The sequence below is a fragment of the Thamnophis sirtalis genome, unplaced genomic scaffold (assembly GCF_051295495.1).
Source record: "Thamnophis sirtalis isolate CommonGarterSnake01/CBP01778 unplaced genomic scaffold, rThaSir2_p1.2 scaffold_13, whole genome shotgun sequence".
Taxonomy (NCBI): Eukaryota; Metazoa; Chordata; class Lepidosauria; order Squamata; family Natricidae; genus Thamnophis; species Thamnophis sirtalis.
The window spans coordinates 39,807,140-39,829,977 of record NW_028261393.1 but is presented as its reverse complement, the minus strand read 5'-3'; the positions used below and the strand labels follow the sequence as shown (position 1 = coordinate 39,829,977).

At 44.8% G+C, this 22,838-nt stretch overlaps 1 protein-coding gene across 1 annotated transcript in view; it reads right to left on the bottom strand.

Annotated features, from left to right (window-relative positions):
* Positions 1-2,367: 2,367 nt before the first annotated feature.
* CHRDL1 (chordin like 1) overlaps positions 2,368-22,838 on the bottom strand; it is a 49,831-nt gene continuing 29,360 nt past the window's right edge. Inside the window, exons 6-12 of the mRNA XM_087727028.1 lie at positions 21,900-21,993; positions 20,054-20,115; positions 16,981-17,152; positions 14,541-14,735; positions 11,709-11,867; positions 10,815-10,901; positions 2,368-6,792 (exon numbers count right to left, since the gene is read on the bottom strand). Of these exons, the coding sequence (XP_087583154.1) occupies positions 6,665-6,792; positions 10,815-10,901; positions 11,709-11,867; positions 14,541-14,735; positions 16,981-17,152; positions 20,054-20,115; positions 21,900-21,993 (897 nt within the window). The 3' untranslated portion in view covers positions 2,368-6,664. The remainder of the gene's footprint in view (positions 6,793-10,814; positions 10,902-11,708; positions 11,868-14,540; positions 14,736-16,980; positions 17,153-20,053; positions 20,116-21,899; positions 21,994-22,838) is intronic.

The following is a 22,838-nucleotide window of genomic DNA, read 5'->3' as shown; positions in this document are numbered from 1 at the left end:
TGCAGGAGAAGGATACTGCAAAATCTGCATTCCCTCACTACTCCAGGGGAAGGATACTGCAAAATCCCAATTTCCTCCCAATCAGCTGGGACTCGGGAAGCAGAGTATAGATAGGGGCAGGGCCAGTCAGAGGTGGCATTTGCCTGTTCTCTGAACTACTCAAAATTTCCACTACTGGTTCTCCAGAACTGGTCAGAACCTGCTGAATATCACCTCTGATCCAATCACCCAAAGAATTATTTATCTTTCTATCCATGCTGGCACACATGCACAGCAACAGAGGGAGCAGAATAGAATTCAAAGCTTTATATTTCCTGCTGTTTTGTTTGTATATAGCAATTTGATCTATACATGCAGAACTATTCTGGTTCTTATTTGTTTGCTCCTCCACCACTTAAAAAGAGATACGGCCCCATTTTCTTGCACTTACCTTGAACAGTATAAAGCTATTCTTCTCCAAGAGACCATAAACAATTCCTGATCAATTACAGATGAAGAGGTTTTATTCACAATAAGCAGAGAGACCAATCCAGTGCCAGAAAACCATCATGAATCACACTCTGACTTAGTTCATTATGTTTCTTAGACAACATCCTAAATGGGAGTAAAGTTATTTAAAGTTGTTCGTGGTTAGAACATTTGCATTGGCCAACTTGGATGAATCCAAATTTTAAAGAAGGGATTGGACAGCCATGTGTCTGAAATGGTATAGGGTTTCCTGCTTGAGCTGGGGGTTGGACTAGAAAACCTCCAAGGTCCCTTCAAATTCTGTTATTCACAGCTTGATAGCAAGCCAAGACAAGGGCCCAAAGGATGGCAATTTCAAGCATGAGAATTATGTGGTTAGAACGTTCTCTACATTAAGCTAGGAACCTCAACTGCTAGGAAGAGAGGATTAAACTTGTTCTCTTCTTCCTGATGGGGTGGCACAGAGGCTCAGAGGTTGAAGCATTGGGCTTGTTGGCTGAAAAGCCAGCAGTCCAGGTTCGAGACCCATGCACCATGTGATGGGGTGAGTTCCTGTCCTCGCCTTTTTCCTTAAAGGCATTTCACTTCTCATGCAAGAAGCTTCTTTAGTTACTTTTGGAAGCAAACAGGACAGAGGTGGGTTCCGGATTCTTTTACTGCCAGGTCACTCAGGGATGTGCTTCGGGGACGCACACACTTCTGGCTTGCGGCCGCTTGATGCATGCATGCACTTGATGCGCAGAAATAAAAAAAATGCTTCTGTGCATGCACAGAAGCAAAGAACAAGCTGCCGGCACCGATAGAAACGGTTCGGGTGCATGCATGTCCAAGTTACTACCTACTCAGCTGAACCGGGCCGAACCAGTAGGAACCCACCTCTGAAGTAAGAATATTTGAAATTGTGTGTGTGGTGGTGGTGGTGAATCTGTGCCACACTGGAGCTGAGGGATAGCAAGGGAGGAATAGAAATAGCAAAATACCAAAACAAAATACTTTATCCTGGGAACCAAGGACATTCCCACAGGTGGCCAGAGAGGAGGAGTGAAGTTACCAGGCAACCAGATGGCACCTTGATTGGACCATGTGACTGATTGGGAAAGGAAGGAAACTTCTAATTAGGTGAAAACCACGGGAAGATTCAGAGTCAGTTTTCCCTAGCCTTTGCCAATATAATATAGCCAATAAAACTATTCTTTGAGGAACCTACCTGACTTGGAGTTCTGTTTGCTATGAGTGTATTACTTGGAATCCTGACATTCTAACCACATAATTCTCATGCTTGAAGTTTGAAATGGCTCATCAGGATTAGATCACTAATAATCTCTGTGAATAAAGGTCAAGGTTCCCTTTACAAATACTGTATGTGCTAGTTGTTCCCGACTTTAGGGGGTGATGCTCATCTCCGTTTCAAAGCAGAAGAGCCAGTGCTGTCCAAAGATGTCTCTGTGGTCATGTGGCCGGCAAGACTAAACGCCAAAGGCGCACGGAACACTGTTACCTTCCCACCAAAGGTGGTCCCTATTTTTCTACTTGCATTTTCACATGCTTTCGAACTGCTAGGTTGGCAGAAGCTGGGAAAAGTAATGGGAACTCACTCTGTTACACAGAGCTAGGGATTCGAACTGCCAAACTGCCAACCTTTCTGATCAACAAGCTGAGCATCTTAGCCACTGAGCCACCGCGTCCCTCATCTCTGTGAATACTTTTCTTTAAATCCTGCTTTTTACTGGGGTGACTCCAAGTCAATCTGATGACCTGTTATCAGGATTGCAGCCCAGAGTTTGCAAACTCTTTATTATTTCCCCCCCCCTCCTCAGAGAAAGTCTGGATCTTTCCCCCATTCTTAAAGGAAAAGGGACTCCAGGAAATAAAACCCTATTAAATGAAAGAAAAAGTCCATTTGGAACAATTCACGTTTATTTATTTATAAAAGAGATAAAACAATGTATATAAATAATGGTTATAAATATGTGTCTCCAGAAAAGTGGGAGGGATGAAAGAGAGAACCAGCCAGGCTGAAATGTGTCTTGGTTAATGCTAAACAAACACGCTACACTGATTTTTTCCTTGTCCTTAAAAAAAGAGAGAACTTATTATACAAATAAATACATAGCCTATATCCCAGGTATCTCATCACAGATACAAAAAGTTATTTTTCTTCCAGAAAATCAATAAAATATAACAAAAGTACTGTACACCTCTTAACTTGCGCCCTTTCCCAGTGATACATTTCAAAACGAAAGACCCTGCATCCCCTCCCAAGACCTACCTGCTCATTACATTGTAAGAGGATGGCCCTGCTTGCTAGCTGGAGAATTCTGGGAGTTGAAGTCCATACACTTAAAAGTTGCCGAGCTCGAGAAACACAGCTTTACACAACCCAAACCCAGTGGTGGGATTCAGCCGGTTTGCACTTATTCGGGAGAACCAGTTGTTAATTTTCTAAGCAGTTCGGAGAACCAGTTGTTGGAAGAAATCTCAGTTTGTTTTTTTCCACTTTATAGGGCTAATCCTGTAAGGAAGGCAGGCAGGAAGGAAACATTCTGGTGTTGTTTCTAGCCTCATCTTTATTGCCCTGCTTACAGAAACTGCCTCTCCGGTTAACCCTTATGACACTGTCACAGCTAAGATGAAGCGCCCATCGACATGAGTGATATTGAGTTGGCCACACCCACCCAGTCACATGACCACCGAGCTCTGCCCACCCAGCTGGTCATTAGGACAGAGAACCGGTTGTTAAATTATTTGAATCCCACCACTCCCCAAACCCCTAAGTTCACACAATACATTTAACTCCAAGCCCTTGCCGTTTTCATATGGCCTGAACCAGCAAAACAAATCATGGCTCAGTTTGATAACCAGGTTGACCCAATCCGCTAACAATGTATTTGCTTTTTCAGCAGCAGCCCAAAAAGCAAATATAATCCTTGGTGGTATAAACAGAGGCATGGAATCCAAAATCACATGAAGTATTAGAAGCGCTTTATAAAGTCTTATTAAGGCCACACCTGGAATACTGCAATCAGTTTTGGTCACCACATTACAAAAGAGATGGTCAGACTTTGGGGGGAAAAGTGAAAAGAAGAGCAACTAAGATGATTTAAAGCCTGGAGACTAAAACATATGAAGAACCGTTGCAGGATTTGGGTTTGGCTAGTCTAGGGAAAAGAAGGACTAGGGGTAACATGCTAGCAATTTTCCAGTATTTGAGGGGCTGCCAGAAAGAAGAGAGGGTCAACTTATTCTCCAAAGCACCCGAGAGCAGGACCAGAAACAATGGATGGAAACTAATCAAGGAGAGAAGCAGCCTTCATAACAGTGAGGACAATTAGCAAGTGGAACAGCTTGCCTCCAGAGGTTGTGGGTGCTTCATCACTGGAGGTTTTTAAGAACAGACTGGAGAATCGCTCGCCTGAAATGATATAGGGTCTCCTGCTTGAGCAGGGGGATAGACTAGAAGACCTTCCAGTTGATTCCACATGGGTGAATTCTCACAACATGCTAAGGGTCACCTATTTTCACCTTGGCCCTCCTAGGGGATCCATGGCTCTTCCTTAAAAAACAAGGAACTGTGTTGGGGTTTTCCTCATTTTGGAGTACAGGTGGTCCTTGACATCTGTCCACAACTGAGCCCAAAAGTTCTCTTCCTAAGTGAGAGAGCAGTTAAGTGAGTTTTGCCCATTTTATGCCCTTGCTTGCCACAGTTGTAATGCCAACTCCTAATGTTGCCATAGTGAGAGAAAGGGGGGGGAGCGCACATTCCACACATACTTTCAGCTAAAGTCGGATCTCAGATCATCACAGCAGGCTTGGGAGGGGTGCACCTCATTGGAGAATGTGATTTATGACACAGACTGAGGAGAGGGAAGGAACAGGGGTAAAGTTCAGCTATAACTCAAACAAAGCTTAGATCTGACTGTGGAAAGGCCTTGCCTAATAATGCGGCTAACAAATGACTAGTTTTGTATTGAAACCTGGCTCGAGACTCAGGAATCAATTAGGGCATTTTTAGGAAACCTGATATGTTAAATGACTCACTGCAGTTGTTAAGTTAGCAACCTGGTTGTTAAGTGAACCTGGCTTCCCCATTGACTTTTGCCTGCCGGAAAGTCTCAAAAAGGTGACCAACTGACTGGGGGCACTGCAATCGTCATAAATATGAGCCAGTTGCCAAGTCTTTGAATTTTGATCACCTGACTACGGGGATGCTGCAAAGGTCATAAGTACAAAAAATGGTCATGAATCTTTTTTTTAGTGCTGTTGTAACTTTGAACAGTCACTAAATGAACTGTTGAAAGTCGCGGACTACTTGTATGTGGATGGGTGGGTAGGAAAGGTGAAAATTGGCTCTCGAGAGGCAGATACTTCCTGCAGGCTGCTGGTTGCTTTTTCTTGATATCAAGTATGGTTGCAAGCTCCACTGGAAGGGGTACCTTCACTTTAAGGCACAAAACAGAGCCCAACTTCCATGTGAGATGTGGAGTGTGAAGCCAACCACTAGGGCTTGCAACCATAGTTGATATCAAGAATAAGCAACCATGAAGTATCTGCCCCTCTAGATCCAATTTTCATCCTTCCTATCCACCCACCCAAATTCAATGGTGATTTTTGCCTGCATTTCAGACCTGGAAGTCAACCTGGAAAAAAGAGTTGGAAGCTTCCACCGAGGTCAGCATGTCTAGTCTACCAGTGTCAAATCCAAGCCAAAGGATTCAGCCCAGGTCATCTCCCAAAATTCCATGACTGCCCAAGTCAGGTTCTCTTTGGTTCTTTCCAAGGACAATTTGGGCCGTCTATCCCAAGGCATTATGCCAAGGTTTCCCCTCCCCTTCCTGAATGGTTTTTCTCATGGAAAGAAAAAGATGGGGGAAAACAATGGGAAAATGGACATGGGAGAGCTGTGTGCCTCAAAATGAAAGCAAGGATTTTTGGATTTGATTCCCATCATGCCTCTGAGCAGTTGTACCTCAGAAGAGTTTCACAATGCTAAACCTACCAAAGAGGGGTGGGGGAGAGAGAAACCTCATTTTCTCCTATTTGGAAATACCTCAGAGAGTAATTTTATGTTTCTTGCTATTTTATTTCTGGAAAAACTCTTTGTGTAAGCTGGTTAGTAGAAAAAAAAAAGTCTCATGGGAAAAAGGAGGAGCTTGATCTCATCCAACTGTGGCTCTACCCACTTTATATCTGCACCAGAGGTGGTATTCAGCAGGTTCTGACCAGTTCTGGAGAACCAGTAGCGGAAATTTTGAGTAGTTTGGAGAACCGGCAAATACCACCTCTGACTGGCCCTGCCCCCATCTATTCTCTGCCTCCCAAGTCTCAGCTGATTGGGAGGGAATAGGGATTTTACAGTATCCTTCTCTTGCCATGCCCACCAAGCCATGCCCACCAAGCCACGGCCACAGAACCGGTAGTAAAAATTTATGAATTTCACCACTAATCTGCACCTTCCCCACTGAAGCCTTTGGTCTCTCTTCAAAATATGAAATAACCCTCCACTATAACTCTCCACCCCTGGCTTTAGATAATGACCTCTGCAGGAATCCATGCCTTTCCTTCCTCTTTTTCCAATAACAAAGAAGCAATGGTGGGATTCAGTCAATTCACACTTATTCAGAAGAATCGGTTGTTAACTTTCTAAGCAGTTTGGAGAACCGGTTGTTGGAAGAAATCTCCTTTTGTTTTTTTTCCACTTTACAGGGCTAATCCTGTAAGGAAGGCAGGAAGGAAAACTTCCCGGTGTTGTTTCTAGCCTAAACTTTATTGCCCTGCTTACAGAAACTGCCTCTCCGGTTAACCCTTTTGACACTGTAACAGCTAAGGTGAAGTGCCCATCATCATGAGTGACATTGTGTTGGCCACCCCCACTTGGTCCATGACCACTGAGCCACACCTACCCAGCTGATCATTAGGGCAGAGAACCGGTTGTTAAATTATTTGAATCCCACCACTGACAAAGAGCCACCATTTCTGAAGTAGCGATATTAAAAGGACTAGCACAGATTTAGGCACAGAGCAGCAAGATATGCTGGGCATGAGATGAATACTTTTCTTCTTTCTTCTCCCTCTCTCTCTCTCTTTTCCTTTCTTTTTTTCTTTCTTTTCTTTCCAGGGTACCATCAAACAAAACAAGCCCGCAGTTCCTGCTGCGGATTCATCTTTTTTCTCTCCGTTTCCTTCTTCAGACCTTCCTTCAGCAACCCTCCTGTTCCAATTTCTCAAGGTACAAAACTTTCAGCAGTTCTTCCAGTTCAGTCCTGCAGTCTCGGTTTTCACAGTGGTTGACCTGAGCTGCTTCCTCGCTGAATATTTCCCATTTATCTAGAACAAACAAACAAAAAAACAGGAGGGAAAAATGCAATGAGCAAATCCAAGAGAGAAATGCAAATGACAGCATGAAGGTGAGCAGGATAATTGGAAACATTGAGGATCTGAACCAACGAGGTTTCGTGTTTTCATGTCCTTCCCTATCAGCGTTACATTCCAAAAACATCTGGCCCGTATTGGCTCATGCATCTGAAAATGTCTTGATTCCAACCTAAATAAAGATTCACGTAGGAAGCAATCAGTTTTGTTAACAGCAAAAGTTAAGTGGTGAATGCAAAAGGAATAGATCCCGTGCCAGGTTCATCAATGCCCAACACAGCTTTGGAATACTGGTGTATTTATTTTCAAAGCTAATTAAATTCCTCTTATATTTACCAAAGTACTAGCCATCATCATCAATAAGAGAAATAAGCTCTTATTTCTCCTCCATGGCAAAAAGAAGAATGATAGGCATAGAAGAATATTTTTCAGTTCAAAAAGAAGATTGAGTAAGGAGAAATGCCTTACTGGTCCTCTCTTGCAGCCAAAGAAGAAAACAGAATGGCAGATCCTCTAATTCAACTGTTGTTGTTGTTGTTGTTGATGATGATGATGTTGTTATTCAGTCATTAAGTTCCGTCTGACTTTTTGTGATCCCATGGACCACAGCACACCACAGGCCTCCTGTCCTCCACTATGTCCTTAAAGGTAAAGGTAAAGGTTCCCCTCGCACATAGTATGTGCTACTCGTCCCCGACTCTAGGGGGCAGTGCTCATCTCCGTTTCTAAGCCGAAGAGCCAGAGCTGAAGATATCTCTAGGGTCATGTTGCGGGCATGACTAAATGCTGAAGACGCACAGAATGCTGTTACCTTCCCACCAAAGGTGGTTCCTATTTTTCTACTTGCATTTTTACGTGCTTTCCAACTGCTAGGTTGGCAGAAGCTGGGACAAGGAACAGGAGCTTACTCCGTTATGCAGCGCTAGGGATTCAAACTGCAGAACTGCTGACCTTTCTGATCGACAAGCTCAACATCTTAGCCACTGAGCCATCCCTTACCATCTCCCTGTTTATGCCCAAATTTATATTCATTGCATCAATGAGATCATCCAAACATCCATCCTCTGCCATCCCTTTTCCTTATGCCTTCCATTTCCCTCAACATCAGGGTCTTTTCCAAGAAGTTCTCTCTTCTCATTTAGTGGCCACTGGATTGGAGCTTCAACGTCAGTGTCTGTCCTTCTATCTAAAGGACAGCGGGTTGTCCTACACTGCATTTTCCCCACCCTCAATTTACAATATCCTGGAAGCAGACAGACAGGCCAAAGCAGAGGTGAAATCCAGCAGGTTCTTACAGGATCTGGAGAAGCGGCAGCAGAAATTTTGAGTAGTTCAGAGAACCGGCAAATACCACCTCTGGCTGGCCCCAGAGTGGGGAGGGAATAGAGATTTTGCAGTATCCTTCCCCTGTCACGCCCACCAGCCATGCTCACCAAGCCACACCACGCCCACCAAGCCACGCCCACATAACCGGTAGTTAAAAAAATGAATTTCACCACTGGCCCTAGTTCATTGATGTTGGGGGTTCATTTTGCTTGCTTTGCCAAAGATACTTTTATTGATCAAAGACCAAAATAAAATGTCTGTCTGTCTGTCCGACTTCTCAAAAGTTGTGAGAATGAAAAAGAAACAGGCAGAAAAAGAGCATCCCTTTTAATGCTTAGCTTTCAGCCCACTTCAGATTCTGACTCCCCCAGCCATCATGTGAACAAATCAGAGGCCAAAAAGAATCAAGCGATTGTTTTTCTAGAATAATTGCTTGTATAAACAGCCCCTTGATTCACACTAATGAAATGAGGAGGAGAATTTCTTCCAGAGCTGCTGCAGTCCTGGAATTTTCTAGCTGCAGCCAAATGGTAATTTGAAACCAAAAAGGTCAGCTGATTCGTTTCAAGTGCCGGTTCTTGACCATGTTACATTCCATAATTATTAAATCCAAATGTCTTGGGGGGAGGGGGGAAGAGTGCATTTAATCTGACGAAAAGATTAGGGATGCAGCCCTGCATACGTTTATCTGAAAAGAAAGTTTCATTCCAGCATCAGCCTAAACTACAGTTAATTGAATAAACCCAAAGTCGCTGAGTTTGCAAAACATGGTAAACCATAAACCAAAGCTGAGACCAGGGGTGAAATTCAGCAGGTTCTGATAGGTAGCGGAAATTTTGAGTAGTTGGAGAACCGATAAATACCACCCCTGGCTGGCACTGCCCCCCCCCCAATCTATTCTCTGCCTCCTGAATTAGGAGGGAATGGGGATTTTGCAGTATCCTTCTCCTGCCATGCCCACCAAACCACGCCCACAGAACCGGTAGTAAAAACAACCTGGAATTTCACCACTGGTTGAGACCCTCCAACTGTTCATCCTGTAGAATGGACAGTTAAAAAATTGAACAAATCACATCATGTGCATTTTGTGTGAACTTAGATTAGGTCTCAGGAAAGTCTCTACAATTTAGTAAGACCACACCTAGAGTACTCCATCCAGTTTTGTTCACCACCCTACAAAAGACTCTAGAAAGAGTGCAGAGAAGAGCAACCAAGGTTATTAAAACCTGGAGATGGAAACATAGGAAGAATGGTGGCAGGAATTGGGTTCGGCCAGTCTAGAGAACAGAGGGACTAGGGGTGACATGATAACAGTATTCCAGTATTTGAGAGGTTGCCACAAAGAGGAGGGGGTCAACTTATTTTCAAGAGCAGGAAAAGAAACAATGGATGGAAACTAATCAAGAAAAGCAAGCTGCAATTAAGGAGAAACTTCCTAACAGTGAGAACAGTTAACCAGAGAAACAGCTTGCCACCAGAGGTTGTGAGTGCTTCATTACTGGAGGTTTTAAAGAAGAGACTGGACAGTCATTTGTCTGAAACAGTATAGGGCAGCGATGGCGAACCTTGTTTTGGCTTGTGTGCCATAACGGGGTGGTGGTGGTGCGGGGGGGTGTCATGCGTGGCCGTGCTGCACCCATAATGTAACACGCGACCCCCGTCTGTGCGCATGCATGCATGAGAGGCTCTCCCCCCATTTTTCCATACTTTTTTGCCCTCCCCAGGCTCCAGAGGCTTTATAGAAGCCTGGGAGGGCAAAAACAGGCTCCCCCATCCCCTCGAAGTTCCGGTTTGCTCGTAGGGTCAGTTTAAGCCCTCCGGAGGCTTCAGGGAAACCTCCTGAAGGTCATTGAAGCCTCCGGAGGGCTTAAACTGACCCTACGAGCAAACCGGAAGTCCGTTCCCGAACTTCCTGTTTGCCCAACGGGGCCGTTTTTTTGCGCTCCGGAGGCTTCTGAAGCCTCCAGAGATTCTCTGGGGGGAGGGGAAGGCTCTTTTCCCCCCTCCCCAGGCTCCTATAAAGCCTCTGGAGCCTGGGGAGGGCGAAAAATGGCTTTAAAAAAGGCTGAATCCGCGTGCCCTAACAAATGGCTCTGCGTGCCACAGGTTCACCATCCCGGGTATAGGGTCTCCTACTTGAGCAGGAGGTTGGACTAGAAGACCTCCAAGGTCTCTTCCAGCTCTATTCTAATTGATTAATTTTGACAGAAGGAAGGTTAGATCAGGTGTTGTGGGACTCTAGGACTTTGCATACAGCTGACACTAAGTGATTGGTTTTCCCTGTGAATTATTATCTGTTAACCACTGGGACTTATTCTGTAAAACATACAAAAAAGCTGTGCCTTTGTTTAACGGGTGATTCCACCCATTGACTTTATCCACACAGCATGTTTGACCAGAATTCAACCATTTCCTGAATTTGCACAATCAACTTAACCCTAAATGGACCCAATGGAGCTCCATTTGCAAAACCCTAAGTCCCCAAAGGCCTAGCCTGGGTAAGATAACCAAGAATGGCATATGGTATAACAGCATAGATTAGTTTATCTCACGCGACTAAGTTGAGAGTGTGAGAACAGGTTCTCCAGGTGTGGGTACTTGTAAAAAGTCTGAATTCGACTTGAGAGATGTCAAAGCAAGCTTTTACTTACTCAGAGTCGTCCTTGTGATCTGCTGGAAATATGACAGTTGTCTGAATTCCTCCATTGGCATGGTGTTATGAGATTTGATCAGGATACCTATTGCAAAGCCATTGGAAGAATACAAGCAGTTAGGAACTCCTTTGAACTGTACACAATAGGAGTACACTGCAGTGGTGAAATTCAACTTTTTTAAACTAGCGGTTCTGTGGGTGTGGTTGGTGGGCGTGGCAGGGGAAGGATACTGCAAAATCCCCATTTCCTCCCCACTCCTGGGAGAAGGATATTGCAAAATCTCCATTCCCTCCCCACTCCAGGGGAAGGATACTATAAAATCCCCATTCCCTACCCACTCCAGGGAAAGGATACTGCAAAATCTCCATTCCCTCCCCACTCCTGGGGAAAGGATACTGCAAAATCTCCAGCCAGCCAGAAGTGGTATTTGCTGGTTCTCTGAACTACTCAAAATTTCCACTACTGGTTCTCCAGAACCTGCTGAATTTAACCTCTGGCATGGTGGCTCGATTGGTTGGAATGCTGGGCAGGAGGTTAGCAAGCCCAGAGGTTTGAGACCTGGTTTATGCCATAGTGTGGGGTTGAGCTCTCATCCTTCACTCCAGCTCCTGCTGGGGACCTGAAAGGAGGCCCCCAACTGTGTGTCCCCATGGTGACATCACTGGCTAATACTTTCAACTTAGAAGCACCTGCGTGCTTCTGACTTGAGTGGAAAAACTGAATTCAATTCATTTTGGACAGTGCCTTTATAATATCATCACTTGAGACAACTACCAAAACTTTCTATATTGGGAGCGCTGTTACAACGCTGAAGACACACCATGGGTGTTACGCCTCAATGCTTGATTTCCTCTCTTCCTTACGGGCTTGCAAAAAGAAAGAATTCAGCACCTCTCTTAGTTGTCCATGTGTAGATCTCCACTTCTGAAGTTTCATTTTTTTCCAAGGCTATTTTTTGGACGGTTCCTTCAAAAGAGTCAAGAATGCCTTCGTAAACTGGAAATGTCTCCTCACCACAGAAATTGTCAGGGAGCTGACTTTCAATATCTTCTGTAAGAGAAACAAACGATAGTTTATATTTTAGGGATCTAGACTATCTCACCTCTATTGTTGCATTTTATTCCAAAGGAAATCCCATTATATTCAATAGGAGGTATTCTCAGGAATACCTTACACCAGTTTGAAAGGTAAAGGTTCCCCTCGCATATATGTGCTAGTCATTCCTGACTCTAGGGAGCGGTGCACATCTCTGTTTCAAAGCCAAAGAGCCAAAGATGTCCAAAGACGTCTCTGTAGTCATGTGGACGGTATGACTAGAAGTTGAAGGTGCACAGAGTGCTGTTACCTTCCCACCAAAGGTGGTCCCTATTTTTCTACTAGCATTTTTTACATGCTTTCGAACTGTTAGGTTGGCAGAAGCTGGGACAAGTAACTGGAGCTCACTCCGTTATACAGTGCTAGGGATTCGAACTGCCAAACTGCCAACCTTTTGATTGACAAGCTCAGCATTTTAGCCACTGAGCTACCACATCCCTCTACACCACTTTACCGTTCCTTTATTATCTAAATTACTATAATGGGCAGAAGGAATAATCTTGAGGAGAAAGAGACACAACCAAGACAACAGATGGATAAAAGAAATCTGAGTCTAGGACAGGAATGCAATTTGAGAAAGGATCTCAGACGTGGACACCCCCAACTTTCATGAAAATAAGATGAAGGAGAAAGAAGTGCAATCAGATTTAACAGAATAATAGAATTGGAAGGGAGCTTGGAGGTCTTCTAGTCCAACCCTGCTCAAGCAGAAGATCTTACACCATTCCGGACAATTGGCTGTCCAGACTCTTCTTAAAGTGAGGGAGCACCACAGCTTTTGAAGGCAGATGTTCCACAGGCTAATTATGACTGCTAGGAATTTTTTTGCAAGATTCTCTTACTATAAGGTAAAGGCAAAGATTCCCTTTGCACATATGTGCTAGTCGTTCCTGATGACTAGCACATATCTGTTCATCTCTGTTTCAAAGCCAAAGAGTCAGCACTGTCCGAAGGAGTCTGTGTTGTCATGTGGCTGGCATGACTAAGTGCTGAAGGCACACAGAACGGTTACCTTCCCACCAAAAGTGGTCCCTATTTTTCTATTTGCATTTTCACATGCATTTGAACTGCTAGGTTGGCAGACGCTGGGACAAGTAACAGGAGCTCACTCGGTTACACGATGCTAGGGATTCGAACTGTTGAACTGCCCAGCTCAGCATTTTAGCCACTGAGTCACCATGTCCCTCTTCTCTTACTATTACCTTGTAATAAAAGTAGCATTAGCTTGCATGTCTTTGTTTCCAAGTTAAGTTTATCTTGGAAGGCTGACAGTTACAAGTCATTATAATATTCTTGCATTTTTTCCAGATTCTGATTCCATTAAGTACAATGTACCAACATTCTCTTTAAAATGCAATTTATACTTTTGAAGGAAACACAACGTAATAGTCCACCAGCCCTGTCCTGTATCTGAGCCCCTTTCCTGGCTTGGAGAGCAAAAACATTCTCAGCTGTTCCATAAATATTGAAATTGCCATCAATTCCCAATCTCTTTAGCTTCTGAATGTGGAGGGCAGAAGGTTCTTGACTGCCTTAGACTATTGAGTCATTTGCTTCTGTTGACCCTTTTCATATTTTACGTATGTTTCCTTGTTTTAATTTGCAAACTTGCAATAATAGTTAGAAACAAGCAACTCTAAAACATCTCCATGCATATATAACTCTCTTGAGAATCAGCTTTCAAATGTGGACAGCATGTTGGCCTAATTTCAATCTCTTTTTGCAAGAAATCACTATAGATCAGGAGCGTCCAACCTTGGCAACTTGAAGACCTGTGGATTTCATGGCTGACTGGGGAATTCCTGGAGTTGAGGTCCACAGGTCTTAAAGGTGCCAAGGTTGGACATCCCTGCTTTAGACCTCTAATAGGAGCTGACTCCTATGGTCTGCTACTTGGGAGCAGAGAGAGAAGAAAGTCTCAGCAAGAGAGAGAGTGTCTTGTATGGGGGTATCAGAAGTGGTAATCAGCAGGTTCTGACCAGTTCTGGAGAACCAGTAGTGGAAATTTTGAGTAGTTCAGAAAACCGTTAAATACTACCTCTGACTGGCCCCGCCCCCATCTATTCTCTGCCTCATGAATCCCAGCTGATTGGGAGGAAATGGTGATTTTGCAGTATCCTTCCCCTGGAGTGGGGAGGGAATGGAGATTTTACAGTATCCTTCCCCTGGAGTGGGGAGGGAATGGAGATTTTGCAGTATCCTTCCCCTGGAGTGGGGAGGGAATGGAGATTTTACAGTATCCTTCCCCTGGAGTGGGGAGGGAATGGAGATTTTGCAGTATCCTTCCCATGGAGAGAGGAGGGAATGGTGATTTTACAGTATCCTTCCCCTGGAGTGGGGAGGGAATGGAGATTTTATAGTATCCTTCCCCTGGGAGTGGGGAGGGAATAGAGATTTTACAGTATCCTTCCACTGGAGTGGGGAGGAAATGGAGATTTTACAGCATCCTTCCCCTCCCACACCCACAAAGGTATGCCCACCAGACCATGCCACGCCCACAAGCCACGCTCACAGAACCAGTAGTAAACTTTTTGGAATCCTACCACTGAGCCATTTGCTTACACCCCAAAAATTGTTTCTGTCCTATGCACCATGTACCCTCCATAATCCAATACAACGTCAACCTACCTGGGCAAACTTTGCAGCATTGCCCTTTAATTTTCTTCGGGTGTTCGCAGGGATATTGATAGGGACACTGGATTGTTTTACATTCTGGCTTAGTGCCCTTGCAAGTACATAAGACACATTCCACAGTACCATGGAGCCGGAGCACGGGATGCCAGATTTCTCCCTGTGAGTAGGTTTTTCCATTTGAAATGCACACTGGAAGAAAGAATGGATGCGAATCTTAGATTTCAGAAATAGATATTTAGTCGCCACAATCTTTCACTCTGTGGCCATTTCTCTCACTAGTAACATAATAATAGAGTTTGAAGAGACCTTACAGGTCTTCTAGTCCAATCTTTTGCTCAAACAGGAGACCCTATACCTGTGATGGCAAACCTATGGCATGCGTGCCAGAGGTGGCACACAAAGCCCTCTCTGTGGGACGCGTGCTGTCACCACTGCTCTTCTGGTTTCCAGCATGCACATGTATATTGGCCAGCTGGTCTTCGCGGGTGCTGGAACGCCAATAAACAGAGTGAAAACAGCGCCCAAAACAGCTAGAAAACAGGCAGTTTTCTGGGCCATTTGCAGGCCATTTTCTGGGCTGTTTTTTGGAAAATGCCCAGAAAATGCCCCCCCTAAATGGCCTGAAAACAGCCTGAAAAACGGCCAAAAAACAGGTATGCACGTGCTGGCAAGCTGGTCTTTAGGTTTTTTGGTGTTCCGGCTTGTGCGAAGACCAGCTGAATGGTGCACACTCACATGCCAGAAACCCAAAGATCAGTTGGCCAGTGTGCACCTGCATACTGGCTAGGTGGTCTTCGGGTTTCCAGGGCTCTGGCGCATGCATGCACAATGCATTCCGGTTTGGGCACGGTGCCAAAAAGATTCACCATCACTGTCCTATACCATTCCAGACAAGTGGCAGTCCAATCACTTTTTAAAGGCCTCCCATGATGGAGCACCCACAATTTCTGGAGGCAAGCCGTTCCACTGGTTAAGTGTTTCTCATTGTTAAGAATTTTCCCCTTAGTTTGTGACGTATTGCGTCTCATGGAACAGGATAATCTAGGAGTTCTGTTGTATGGGAAGAAATCTAAATACTATTACACCTAAATCCAGAATAATTTTGAATCTGGGAAAAATGGGGTCAAAATTTAGAGATTGGTTGTGTTCATTGGTACAAAGAATAACTAATGGGAAAACTCAAAGAGATCAGATAATTAAAGAAAAGTCTGACAATTATTTTGTTCCCATTTGGGACAAGGGGAGAAAAATGAAGGGTCCTTGGTGCTCTCTGAGCATGGCTGTTTTCTTGTAGACATTTCATTACCCAACTAGGTAATATCATCAGTGCTAAAAGGGAGTGGAGGTCTAGCACTGATGATGTTACCTAGTTGGGTAATAAAATGTCCACAAATAATTAGCAGTAGATTCTCCCCAAAAGTTGTAAAAATGTTACTTGACGTTTGACCAATCCTAACTTAGTTTGATAGAAGTAGAGATGCCCTAATATCATATTTTTATCACCCAGATGCTACTGCTTGTGCCATGACAGAAAAGGCCCTGGGAATGTCTGGAGATTTTCAGTCATCCAGATTATGGTTGTCCCAAAGATGCTTTTTCAAAAGGCAATTGGACTTTGGTTTTCCTTGAAGACATTTAGCTTCTCATCCAAGAAGCTTCTTCAGTTCTGACTGAAGAAAGTCCAGTTGCCTCTTGAAAAAAGCATTTTGGGCCAAGCCCTGGGAATGCACAGGAGCGTAAAGATACCATCTTCCGGAACTCTGTGAATCATCTATGTCTTTAAAGAGTTGCAGACACTTGTTATGTTCATATGCTTTAAAGTCCCTGTAGTAACGCCATCACTCTGCTAAGCAAATAATTCCCTCACCACTTTCAAAATAGTCACTAAGTCTGCATTACTATTACTCTTAGTCTTCTCATTGTTCCTATCACTCATCTCCTCCCACTTATGACTGCAGGACTGTAACTTTGTTGCTTGTATCCTTACGATTTATATGGATATTGATTGTTTCCTGATTGCTTATTTGTACCCTATGACTATCATTAAGTGTTGTACCTTAGGATTCTTAACTAATGCATCTTGTCTTTTTATGCCCACTGAGAGGATCTGCACCAAAGACAAATTTCCTTGTGTGTCTAATCTCCAATAAAGAATTATATTGTATTCTATTGCATTGCATTTTATTGTATTTAATCCTACCCTACCCTATTCCTTTATTTCTGAAACTCTGCATCTAATACATAACCTTTGGCATTTTATCAGCCTCTGCAGCATGGTCCTTGCTCAAGGCCTCGGTGGATTGTCATCCAAAATATCTGAAGGGTAAAAAGTTGCAAGAAGAACTGCCCTAGCTAGACTTTTTCAATTCTATGGCCTTTGGAGACCTTTTGGCAGACTGCTAAACAATCAGAAGAAGGGGGAACATCTCCGTACCTTGTCCAACTTCCTGTCGGTTGTTAATGAGGGTCCATACAAAGGTACCTAAACTTTGTGTAATATTTGGCAGAGGTCTGAGGTTAGCTCTTCCCGTACGGGATTGTGGGTTGATGGTGGGCAGCCTAGGATTGCTGGTTGAGGTCTCAGGCTGGGAGGGAGGAGAATGTCTCTGGAGAAAAGAGAAAGAAGAGATAACTTATGAAAACAAGGCTGAACAACAGAGTTGGAAGGGACTTTGGAGGTCTTCTAGTCCAACCCCCTGCTTAGGGAGGAAACCCTGTATCAGCAATGGTGAATCTTTTTTGGCTCACGTGCCATAAGTGGGGGGAGCGCAGGGGGGTCGTGCGTGGGTGTGCCACACCCATAATGCAATATGTGACCCCTCTCAGCGCGCATTTACGCATGACAGGCGTGACCCACCCATTTTTTGCATGCTTTTTTCGCCCTCCCCAGGCTTCAGAGGCTTTATAGGAGCCTGGGGAGGGCAAAAGCAGCCTCCCCCCGCCCCCCGGAAGCCCCCTGGAGGCTTCAGGAGCTTCCGGAGGGCAAAAAAACGATTTTACAGGCAAACCGGAAGTTCGGGAACGGACTTCTGGTTTGCTCGTAGGGGTGGTTTAAGCCCTCCAAAACCGTCAGGGGCCTTCCAGAGCTTTCCCGAAGGCTCCAGAGGACAAAAAATGGCCCTATGAGCAAACCAGAAGTCAGTTCCTGAATTTCCGGTTTGCCTGTAGGGTTGGTTTTTTGTGCTCCGGAGGCTTCAAGGAAGCTCCTGAAGCCTCTGGAGGACCCCCAGGGGTGGGGTGGGGGGCTGTTTTCGCCCTCCCCAGGCTCCTATAAAGCCTCTGGAACCTGGGGAGGGAGAAAAATGGCTTTTAAAAAGGCTGAACTCAGCTGCCCAGCACATGCCAGCTGACAGGGCAACACCTCACGTGCCCTGACAAATGGCTCCGTGTGCCACAGGTTCGCCATCCCAGCCCTATACCCATAATAGCGAACCTATGGCACGCATGCCCAAAGTGGCATGCAGAGCCATGTTGCCCGGCACACACAACATCACCCATTCCTCTTCTAGATTTCTGACGCACATGACAATCAACTGTCCTTCACGCTTGTGGCAGTGCTGGAAACAGAAAGAGCTCATCTTACAGTTTCCAGAGTGCACATGCATGCCAGCCAGCTGATCATCACACATGCATGTGCACCAGTAACTGGAAGACTAGCTGGCCGGTATGCAAGCGTATGCTGGAAATTGGAAGTTCATTTCCTGGCGTGTGCATCAGGGGTGGGTTTCAGGCAGTTCGCGGCGGTCCCCGCGAACCGGTTGGTCAGCGAACCCGGAAGTAAGTAACTTCCGGGAACGCCGAAGGATCCACCTGCCCGCCCGCGTTTCTTACCCGGTTTTGACGAATTCTGTGCTTCCACGCATGCGCAGAACACATACAGCGCCTGCGCAATCCTCCAGGAGCAGCTGGAGCATCGCACAGGCGCTAGTACGCATGTGTGCACTGCGCACGTGCACGAGGACGTCGCCGGCCCCATTCCAACCGAACCGGTTGGAACGGGGCGAGAAACCCACCCCTGGTTTGCATGCCTACTGGGCAGCTTCTCTTCTGGGTTGCGGCTCTGACTAGCGCATGCATGCACTCCCTTATCAGCACTCTGTGCCGAAAAGGTTCGCCATCGCTGCCCTTTACTATTTCAGACAAATTGTTGTCCAATCTCTTCTTCAAAACTTCCAGTGTGGGAGCATTTAGAAAGAGAGTTTTATAACTGCCCTTATGAAACTGGGCATGTAATTTCTCTTATTCCTTAGAATTTTTCAGATTTTGAGATGCAAGAAACTGCAGAGGTTTAGAACATCCTCCAACCTCTCAAAAACATTTCAGAGAAAGAGAAGGAGAGAGGGTAGGAAGGGAAAGAGGAAGAGGAGGAGTAGGAGAAAGGGAAGGGAAGAAGGAAGGGGAAAGAGGAGAAAGGAAGAAAGTAGAGAAGGGAGGGAGGGAGGGAGGGAGAAAAGAAAGGGCTTAACAAGGTGGTGTTACAACAGGCAGAAGCGATGGTAAATAAAGCAACCCAAACTGTATATTATAACCTATTAAATGAAATAACAAATGTATAAGAATGACAAATGTAAAGAAGAATAACAATTATGTGAATGTATACTTAAAATGGTATGTAAAAGTATTTTTTTTAAAAAATAACTTTTCATCTTTTAAAACAGCTGGACTGAATGCAGGCTTCCAATGGGTTTTTTTTCTGACATAATCCACAGAATCTACTGGCAAAGTTACATCATCGACTCCATCTCTATCCAAAAAAAGAGATTCCTTTTTTTAAAAGCAGACAGAGAAAGCCAGTTACAAAGATAGGAAAAATCTTGTCTGACAACCTGAGGTGACATTACTGTGGAATACTATTAAAAGGGTTGATATCCCCAAGCCTTATTAATTATGCAGTTAAATGGTTTGCATTTAGTTATTTGCATTAAAAGCAAAATTCATAACAATCAATTATGTTGGAGTGAAAACCTGACAGCTCCCTTTCCTAGCACAGACATCAGAAACAAGCAAAAACAGTTTTTTTCTAGAAAAAAATATCTTGGATTACATTCAGCCTTGTTTGCATTATAGTTACTCGTAGGTTATGTTAGAAGAAGTTGAGTGCTAAATGGGTTAGTGCAGGGGTTCCCAAACTTGGCAACTTTAAGACTTGTGGACTTCAACTCCCAGAATTCTCCAGCCAGCTCTGGAGTTGAAGTCCACAAGTCTTAAAGTTGCCAAGTTTGGGAAACACTGGGTTAATGGAATGAAGACAGACAAAATTGCAAAATAGAATGAAGAGCAGTGGGAGTAATTTTAGTGAAGTGAGAAACATGCAAAAATAATGTTTTAATTCATCATGTTGATCCCTCGGTTGCTAAAGATCCGCCAGATAACATTTTTTTTCCTGCAACAGAATCCTGATAGGTTCTCATGTTGAAAGAAATAATACAGCCATATCTCAATTATAATAATTTTGCGGGGATGTGTCTTCCTTTCAATGGAGATGCTGTTGAGACAAGTTGACTTACAGCTCCACGGATGGCCGGCTGACGAAGGAGGTCACCGCCCAGGACCCTCAGGGACTCTTCATCTGCACAAGAGAGGACAGTGTCAAAAAATCCTGGGAGCCCTTTGTGATCGAGCACTTGCCGAAGGAGGGGTGTGGAGGGAGGAATAAAAACACGGCTGCCTAGTCCAATGAAGCCCATCTGGCAAGAGGTAAATCTGTTCATTCCCATTCTGCTATGGGTTCACCCAGGGGTGGGCTGCTGGGGATTCGCAGGGATTGGGGAGAACCCTCTAGCTAAGATTCTGTGCAGTTCAGAGAACCCCCACATCCCACTTCTGGCTGACCCCACCCACCCTGACCCCCTCCCAGGAGTCCCCACGTGGCCCATTTTGGATGCAGGTAAGTGCAGGACAAGTGTGGAGCAAGGGTGGGTTCGTGCATCTGTGGTGCTAGTCGTAACTATAAAGCCCTTCATGGTATTGGATCTGGGTACTTGAGAGACCGCCTGCTGCCAATTACCTCCCACAGACCCATTAGATCTCACAGGGTCGGCCTCCTCCGGCTTCCGTCTACCAGCCAATGCCACCTGGCTACTACCCGGGGGAGGGCCTTCTCTGTGGCAGCTCCGGCCCTCTGGAACGAACTCCCCGCAGGGATTCGGACCCTCGCCTCTCTCCAGGCCTTCCGAAAAGCCGTCAAAACCTGGCTTTGCCGGCAGGCCTGGGGGTGATGAGTTCCCTCCCCTCTCGACTTGTATGGTTGTGCGACTCTTGCTTATTTTAATTATCTGTATTTCTTTTTATGTACCCCTTTTCCCCCTTTTGAATTGTTCGCCGCCCTGAGTCCTCCCGGAGAAGGGCGGCATACAAATAATAAAATTCAATTCAATTCAATTCAATTCAATTTGATGCTTCGCGTTTGCCCTGCACTTAACTGCAGGGCACGCATGTGCAGGGCAATAAAATTGTTCTGTGCATGCACAGAAGCAAAAAACAAGATGGCGGCACCCGCAGAACTGGTTCGGGGGCGTGGCAGGCCTGGATCGCTGCCGGTTCCAGCCACTCAGGCTGTCAAACCACTACCGGTTCAGCTGGATGAAAAACGGGCCTACCAGAAGTTCAGGAAGCGCCTCTGGAGCTTGGGGAGGTGTTTTTCACAAGCTCGGAAAAAAACCCTCCGGAGCCTGGGGATGGCAGAAACACCCCCCCTGAGGTGCAGGAGGCTGACTAGCCATACCCGCTATGGCCACGCCCACCCAGAACTGGGCAGAGAACTCCTTGTTAAAATTTTTGAAGCGCACCCCTGGGTTCACTCAAAATGTCCATAACATCCTGATGCAAGCCCAGTCAAATTTTCCTTTCGACAATATTTAAAGGTCAACAAACTTCTCATTCCCAATATGCAAGTTTACCTCTCAACATTCTCAAAGGTGTGATGCAAGGCTTACATTGCTGTTCTTATTTTTCCATCACAGGGGATGGGGACGTAATTTATTTTGGCTTTGACCAGGAAGTCAAGCTGCCATTCATAGCCCCATTTTATTGGGGAATGCAGTTGTGGCTCAAGATTTATATAGTGTCCCTTTATGGACAGGCTTCCTCCCTAGCTACTCTTTCTTTGCATCTTGTTCATAGGACAAAGTGTATAAGGACTTCACAGTGTCAGCATCTTGCCCCTAACAATCTGGGTCCTCATTTTATCGACCTCAGAAGGAAGGAAGGCTGAGTCAACCTTGAGTTGCTCAGGATGAAACTTCGGCCGCGGGCAAAGTCTGCCTGAAATACTGCACTCTAACCACTGTGCCCCCAGGCCTCCTAATCATAATAATGTGATAATGTAGTTGGTGCTGGTAAGGATACTGTTACCTTTGCAAACTGGACAGCAAGAGTCAGACGTGGACACTGGAGAAGTGCACGTTAAATTGGGACAGGTCTTCAAGCCACAGTATACCTTTCCTTCCTGCAGGGAAGAATCAAACAGAAAACAAAGTGGGTTGTGATACTTGGCGGATGCAGGGTTTCCGACGCTTACAATAAAGCAATCCAAAATCCATTCTTCTTTCTTTTCTTTTTTTCTGGAAGTGTTTTAAGCTGCAGTGAAGGTTCACAGAATCAACAAAAGATCTGCAAAAGATCTGAATTCCCCAGAAGAGAATCTGTTTGACTTCATCATCAGCAGAAATGAACAAAAATGAATCCTTTAAAATCTTGCGAGCCGCAAGGCAAAAAAAAAAACCACTTAATAATAACAGAATAGCAGAGTCAGGAGGGACCTTGGAGGTCTTCTAGTCCAACTCCCTGCTCAAGCAGGAAACCCTCTATCATTCCAGACAAATAGCTGTCCAATCTCTTCTTAAAAACCTCCAGCGATGAAGCTCTCACAACTTCTGGAGGGAAGGCATCCAACTGATTAATTGTTCCGGGATTAGTAGTAGTATAGCCTTTATTGTCATTGTACAAAATAAATACAATGAAATTGGTTTTAGACTCACTGGTGCATTCCATGACAACAAATATAAACAACATAAATTATAAAAAGAATAATCTCTATATAAGTGATTAGGGGGGTGGGGTAAAGAAAAAGAAAAACTAGGCATAAGTTTCCATGTGTGCATGGAGTGATTTTGGTTGTGTTTAAGTCAGACAGCCCAAGGATAGAAACTATTTTTAAACCTAGAACAGCAATTATAGAACAGCAAAGTGAAGGTACTCAAGTGATCTATTCATATAGCTTTCAAACTATATTTGGGGAAGTTTGAAGCTCCTTGGAAGTGAATCCAAGGTTCCAGGGTGGCAGAATGGCTT